Genomic DNA, 7,689 nt, shown 5'->3' with positions numbered 1-7,689 from the left:
ACGCCTAATTCTCAGCTGGTAACCCCCATCAGCATAAAGCTGCAAAGGCCTGATGGGTCCGATTAAGTCAGGGATCGGTCCACACGAGTGACTCGATCACGCTTCGCCCGAGCCTAGCCTCGGCCAAGGGCAGCCGACCTCGAGAGACTTCCATCTCGCCCGAGGCCCCCCTTTTTTATGGCGGACACACCTCCGGCTCGCCCGAGGCCTTGGCTTCGCTTAGAAGCAACCCTGACTAAATCGCCGCGCCGACTGACCAGGTTGCAGGGGCATTTAACGCAAAGGTGGCCTGACACCTTTATCCTGACACGCGCCCCCCGGCAGAGCCGAAGTGACCGCCGTCACTCCACCGCTCCACTGACCAGTCTGACAGAAGGACAGCGCCGCCTGCGCCACTCCGACTGCAGTGCCACTCGACAGAGTGAGTCTGACAGGCAGTCAGGCCTGGCCAAAGGTGCCATAGGAAACTCCGCTCCGCCCGACCCCAGGGCTCGGACTCGGGCTAAGACCCGGAAGACGGCGAACTCCGCTCCGTCCGACCCAGGGCTCGGACTCGGGCTAAGACCCGGAAGACGGCGAACTCCGCTCCGCCCGACCCCAGGGCTCGGACTCGGGCTAAGACCCGGAAGATGGCGAACTCCGCTCCGCCCGACCCAGGGCTCGGACTCGGGCTAAGACCCGGAAGACGGCGAACTCCGCTCCGCCCGACCCCAGGGCTCGGACTCGGGCTAAGACCCAGAAGACGGCGAACTCCGCTCCGCCCGACCCCAGGGCTCAGACTCGGGCTAAGACCCGGAAGACGGCGAACTCCGCTCCGCCCGACCCCAGGGCTCGGACTCGGGCTCAGCCCCAGAAGACGATGAAACTCCGCCTCGCCCGACCCCAGGGCTCGGACTCCGCCCTGGCCTCGGCCGAACGATCTCCGCCTCGCCCGACCCGGGGGCTCGGCCTCGGCCACGGAAGACAGACTCGACCCCGGCTTCGGAGGAGCCCCCACGTCGCCCGACCTAGGGCACAGGCCCGCCACGTCAACAGGAAGCGCCATCATCATCCTACCCCGAGCCGACTCGGGTCACGGAGAACAAGACCGGCGTCCCATCTGGCTAGCTCCGCCAGATGGACAATGATGGCGCTCCGCAAGCTCTGTGACGACGGCGGCTCTCAGCTCTCTTACGGAAGCAAGGCGACGTCAGCAAGGACTCGACCGCTCCTACAGCTGTCCCTCCGCCAGGCTCCGTTGCTCCTCCGACAGCCACGACATCACGCCAGCAAGGTGCCAAGACCTCTCCGGCTGCCACATTGGCATGTACCTAGGGCGCTAGCTCTCTCTCCGCTAGACACGTAGCACTCTGCTACACCCCCCGTTGTACACCTGGATCCTCTCCTTACGACTATAAAAGGAAGGACCAGGGCCTTCTTAGAGAAGGTTGGCCGCGCGGGGACGAGGACGAGACAGGCGCTCTCTTGGGGCCGCTCGCTTCCCTCACCCGCGTGGATGCTTGTAACCTCCCTACTGCAAGCGCACCCGACCTGGGCGCGGGACGAACACGAAGGCCGCGGGATCTCCACCTCTCTCATGCCCGTCTCCGGCCACCTCGCCTCTCCCCCCTTCGCGCTCGCCCACGCGCTCGACCCATCTGGGCTGGGGCACGCAGCACACTCACTCGTCGGCTTGGGGACCCCCGGTCTCGAAACGCCGACAAATATGTTTTCATATATTTGCAACTAGCACATCAATTATATTTTCTGAGCTGTAGATCAATGTTCTATGATGCTTATGCCTCTGGGTGGCACATCTCTTGTATGTTGCAGCCGTGGCTCATGTAACAATATGTTTTCATATATTTGCAACTAGCACAGTACATGTGAGCCAACTTAGACCTCTAATCTCCTTTTCTATTTTATTACTCTAGCAATGGATCCTACTATTGCACGTCGGCGGCTAATTGCAAAGGCCGTGGTACTTGTAGCAGTTATGTCAGCCTGGTTGGATGCATGGTTGAGGTACCGACTGCATGCTAGGAGGTCTATCACTTATGGCCCAATGCACCAAAGAGACCAAGAGAGACAAAACAACCTGAGATTTATTTATGAATCCACTGATGTTGAGTGTGTTGACTTACTTAGGATGAGAAGAGCCCCTTTTATGCAGTTGTGTGACCTTTTTCGCACTAGGCAACTATTGAGAGATAGTATTCATAGCTCAGTAGAGGAGCAGGTTGCCATGTTTTTACATGTGGTAGGTCATAACCAAAGGTTTAGAGTTGTACACATGACCTTTCGAAGGTCTATTGAGACCATCAGCAGATACTTCAGGGAAGTATTGTATGTTGTTGGTGAACTAAGAAATGAAATGATCTTGCCACCTTCAACTGCTACACCAACCAAAATTAGAGATAGCCACAGATGGTACGCCTATTTCAAGGTCAGCCATCCAAACACACCACTACTAATCCCTTCCTTTTCATGTGTAGGGTTTGTAGTAACAAATGTTTGCCCTAATGTGTAGGACTGTATTGGTGCCATTGATGGCACTCATGTGCTAGCAAGAGTTCCTAGAAATCAGAGAGCTGCCTTCCTTGGCAGGAAACACACCACAACACAGAACATCTTAGCTGCTGTAGACTTTGATCTAAGGTTTACATATGTTCTTGCTGGCTGGGAGGGATCAGCACATGATGCCCTTATCCTTGCTGATGCCCTTGAGAGAGAAGATGGTCTAAAAGTGCCCCAAGGTAAAAAATTAGTATTGGTCTACACAATACACACTTCCCTTGGTATTCCCTAATATATGATCTATGATGTTAGGTAAATTTTACCTTGTGGATGCTGGTTATGCTATCAGGCCTGGGTTTTTACCCCCTTACCGTGCCACACGGTACCACTTGAGTGAATATGGGGGGAGGAATCCACAGAACCCAAAAGAGCTCTTCAACCTTAGACATTCATCACTAAGGGTGACAATAGAGAGGGCCTTCGGTGCTTTGAAGAACAGATTCAAAATATTATACAACAAACCTTTCCATCCATACAAGACACAAGTAAAGCTAGTTCTAGCCTGTTGTATCCTCCAAAACTGGATTCTTCGTCATGGGAATGATGAACATATTCCACTAGAAGACACATGGGCTGCAAATCAAGTTCATGAGGGAGCTCCCCTTGACCTTGTCATGGACAATGCTGCCTGGTCTGCTACCAGGGACAATTGGGCTCAACAGATGTGGCAAAATAGGGGATAGTGGTCATTATGTACTGTGCTAAGTTGCTCATAGATGATGAACATTGTCACTTTCTATAAGATCTAGTTCCATGCTGAGAACATTGTCTATTAGCAATGATGAACATTGTCACTTTCTTTGTGTGATGTGCCTAGTTGCTAATGATGACATTACTTACATCCTGATACCATTGTCGACTAGCAATGATGATTACTACTACTTCTTCTACTTTCCTATGCTGACATTACTACTATTTCTACTTCTACTTTCCTATGCTGAGAATATCTATCTGTCTTCCCCCCTAATCTTTTACTTGTTCCAGCTATGGCTGACATGGTGTCTAGGGTTGGTAGCCAGGGGGCTAGGCCTGCTCTTAGGTGGAGTGCAGCAATGTCTGGGTTTGTTCTACGCTGTTTTGTTGACTTGATAGGTACTGGGGTTAGGACTAACAAGGGTTTTAAGGAAATCCACCTTAACTCTGTTGCTAAAAATGTCTCCGAGTTCTGTGGCCAAGAAGTAACAGGCCAGCAAGTGTACAATCACCTTCGTAAGTGGAGGTCTAGGTGGGTCAAAGTTTGCAAACTAAAGGACATTAGTGGCGCTCTTTGGAATGAGGATACCTTTGTCATAAGCTTAGAAGAGGGTCATTATGCTGCTTACATCAAGGTTAGGACCAACACCTTCCATTTCTCTAATTTGGTCTAACTTGAAATTGCTAACTTGAGTTGCTAACTCAATAGGATCACCCAAAAGATGCTGATTACCTCAATAGGCCCATAGAGAACTATATGGCTATGCAAATCATTTTTGGAAGTGGGGTTGCCACTGGTAGGTTTGCAATGGGTTCAAATGAGCCTTTGGGCAAGCCAAGTGACATTGTTGACATCTTTGATGATGGCATTGAAGTGACCTCAGAGTTTGTTGATGCTTCCAATCTAACTGGCAAGGGAAAGACTGTTGATAAGGGTACCCCTGGTGACTCCATTGATACCAAGCCTATGTCCAACTTAGGGAAGAGGAAGAGGTACATGACTGATGAAGATGTTGTTGTGTTCAATGGGATGAAAGAGGCTGTATCTGATGTTGCTGCTGCTGTCCGTGAAAGCATCCATGCTGAAGCAGCACCTGGGATCTACAATGTTGTAATCAACTGTCCTGGGTTCTCTAGGGAGGCTCTCATGTATGCCCTAAACCACATGATCTGGTTTAAGGACTGACAAGGGTTAGTACTTGTTTTGGTGTTTCAGATTCACTTGTTTCAAGTCATAAGTCCCAAAAACTCACTTGTCCTATTTAGTGTCTGCTTTCTCTTCTGTTTGAGCAAATTGGATGAAAGAGGATGTCTATGCTGTTTCAGATGCTTTCTCTTCTGTTTGGTTTTGGTGTTTCAGATTCACTTGTTTGAAGTCTTGTTGTCTTGTGTGACCAAATGGGTTTATCTGCTATTTGAGTTTTTTATCTGCTATTTCAGATTCACTTGTAATGTAGCTGATAATTCATAGTAGCTGATTGCTCAAACTCTCCATGCATGTAAAAATAAGTGTAGCTATAATATAATCTGGTTACTGTTTACTGCTATTTGGTTACTGTTTATTTCAGATTCACTTGTCTATGCTGTTTACTGTTTTTTATCCATGCATTCTATTCTTGTATAATCTGGTTAAATTAAACAATTTACTTGAATATAAACAAATCTGTTTATTGTTTAAACGTCTGATAATATAATCACCTTTAACTTGAATATAATCTGGTTACTGTTTACTGTTTATTATATCATCTATTCTTGTATTTACAGCATATATTCTTGTATAATCTTGTATAATCTGTTTATTACAGCATCTATGCTGATAATCTATTCTTGTATAATCTGTTTACTGTTTATTACAGCATCTGTTTACTGTATATACTTGTATAATCAGATCTGTCACTTGTATAATCTGGCGGCTGATAATTCCCTTTATGTGGCATATTTTAGATTATCAGATGTTTAAATTAAACAGAAAAACGTCTGTTAATCTGATTAAACGTTTGTTAAGCTGATTATGCTTGTATATACTTCTGTCAAAGAACGTGTTAAACAGAAAAGATCTTTTCTGGTTAAAGATCTTTTCTTGTTTTATGCTTGTATATACTTGTATATACTGTTTAATACAATTTACTTGTTTTCAGCCTCAAATCTTTAACCAGACGTTTACAAGTGATTATCAGACGTTTAATTTTATGTTCTTTTCTGTTTTGAGCATAATACAAGTATATACACCTGAAAACCACTAAAACAGCGTAGGGTGGCTCTTTAGATTTAATCAGTCGGTACAGGAAAACCAAACACGAGCTCATTAAATCCTGGATGAGTTGGTACAGGAAACCAAACACGAGCTCATTAAATCCTGGCTGAGTCGATACAGGAAACCAAACACGTAACAAATTAACTAGTTGCATCCATGTATACATGCTAGGCTCAGCCTGTATCTGGGTCTAAACCAGGCTCTACCCAGCCGAACAACCAATCAGACGGACTATGAACAGGTGGACGAACGATCGAATGATCCTTGTGCTTGTGTTGTGCTTGTGTGGGAGTGGGAGTGGGAGGGGAGAGAGTTGCCATGAAATGACTTAGTGTGGCTTGAGAGGAGGCCCTTGCCCCTCTATTTATAGGCAAGGTGGGGGATTAGAGGGAGGAGGCGAGGATTAATGGGAGGATGCGAGGATTAGTAGGAGATAAACATGTATTAGTCATGTATAAGTGAAATTAGCTTGTAGAGCTCACCGTATGACACCGGAGGCGTACGTATACGTATGAGCATGAGGAAAATTATGAAGTAAATATTTGTAGAGACTTTAAAAATGATTCTGTAGATATTTCTGAGAAGGAAAATATTTGGAGAATTATCGGTGGAATATTTAGGCAGTATTTCTGGAAAACATTTGAGGGGGTCACTATGGAAATATTTGTTGGATATTTTGAGGAGAATTTTGGAGAGAATATAGACCACTATATTTTATTTGTTGATATCAACTCGCAAACAAACATTTTGAAACAAAATTTAAAATTCATTTTGAATTTAGAGTGAGTTTGAGAAAATTTCAAGGTTTGAATTTTCGGGGTGCTACATTTTCTCATGCAAGTTTTTTTAGTGAGGCAACATGTGCAACACAACCTAATAAGAATGTGATGTGAAATGACCAAGATGCCACTTGGAGGGTGCATGAATAGGTGTTCCTGAAAAAATAGAGTTTCAAAATTTGTTCTTGGACTGTAGGTCTAGTCTAAACCTAAAATCTGGTCTCCACCAGATCTAGTCTAGACCGGATGTCTGGTCTAAATGGGATGTCTAGTGCTAGTGACATGAAGAACATAAATCAACAAATATTATCGAGGTTTGGACCTTACCAAGTGAGACATGCATCTCTGTTGTGGAAGTCATGAATTACCCAATAAGGTCTACTCATGGTCCTGTCCAAAGCAACATCTTTCCACCAATCCACTAAGGATATTCTTTCCTATTTTAGTAGGAAGACTAACCCTTCTTACAAAAACGAGTGTGTCCCACAAATTGGTTACTCACTAGCTACCACCAAAGCTGTCTAGGAGCAAAGTTTGAGAGTAAAAATGCTAGATACAAGTACTCAAGGGTGGGATTGCTCTATCTTGCTCTCAAACACCCAATCTCTCAACCTAACTCTCTAGATCTCTCACCACTTGTACAAGCCTTATAAAAAGGGAGAGTGGTAAAATGGCGCATGAATGTTTTGGCTCAAGGTAGACGGATTGTGGCCAGAGAGAGAGAGAGAAAGTATAAATACAACCCCTCTTAGGTCTAACCATTTATGTGCTAAAATGTCAAATGTTAAACCTCTAGGAAGACAGAGTTCTAAAAAGAACATATGTGGCAAGCCAGTCTATGTAGAACCATATCTTCGATGGAGATTCTTAGATTTTTGAAAAAGAAAACATTTTTAGTAAATTATGGACCTCCTATTTGGACTACCAGAGCTTTTCAAAAACATTTTTAAATAAATTTTGGACCTCTGGTTTGGATAACCAGAGCTCCGACGGAGGTTATTAGCCTAGAACAAAAGCACATTCAATTATTTTCTAGACATATGTGAAGGCATCTAGGCCCCTGGTTGGTTTTAGTGATTAATGACAACGTAAGATTACATATGACTAACGTGTGTTTTGTAGAAAAAATAGTAAGTTAGGTCACAGTGCAGGGAGTTGCACTACAACGATGAAAACGATCCCTCAGATGAAAAACATGAATCAAAAGTTGAAGGACTTCATATCCTAAGTGTCGAAGGAGTTGTGGACACCTGGTAAGTTAGGACTTCTATTTTTGTTTTAGTCGTACTATAAAGAGGGGTTGTGGATGGTTAGTTTGACCAAGAGAAATCTAGTGTAGTGGCGGTGCATGTCCACACTCACAACTAGTGCTAGGTGTCACTCTATAACTCACTCACAAGTTAGAAT

The 7,689-nt window shown here is 45.2% G+C and overlaps 1 protein-coding gene across 1 annotated transcript; it reads left to right on the top strand.

The window, feature by feature from the left end:
- Positions 1-2,272: 2,272 nt before the first annotated feature.
- LOC109941218 (uncharacterized) lies at positions 2,273-4,956 on the top strand. Its single transcript, XM_020541753.2, has 4 exons — positions 2,273-2,425; positions 2,510-2,735; positions 3,649-3,884; positions 3,959-4,956. Exons 1-4 carry the CDS (start codon positions 2,273-2,275, stop codon positions 4,433-4,435), a joined length of 1,092 nt encoding a protein of 363 aa, XP_020397342.1. The 3' UTR covers positions 4,436-4,956.
- The last annotated feature ends 2,733 nt before the right edge of the window (positions 4,957-7,689 follow it).

The sequence above is a fragment of the Zea mays genome, chromosome 7 (genome assembly GCF_902167145.1).
Source record: "Zea mays cultivar B73 chromosome 7, Zm-B73-REFERENCE-NAM-5.0, whole genome shotgun sequence".
NCBI classification, from domain to species: Eukaryota; Viridiplantae; Streptophyta; class Magnoliopsida; order Poales; family Poaceae; genus Zea; species Zea mays.
Note: the sequence above shows the minus strand (reverse complement) of the source record. Positions and strands in the feature narration are given on the sequence as shown.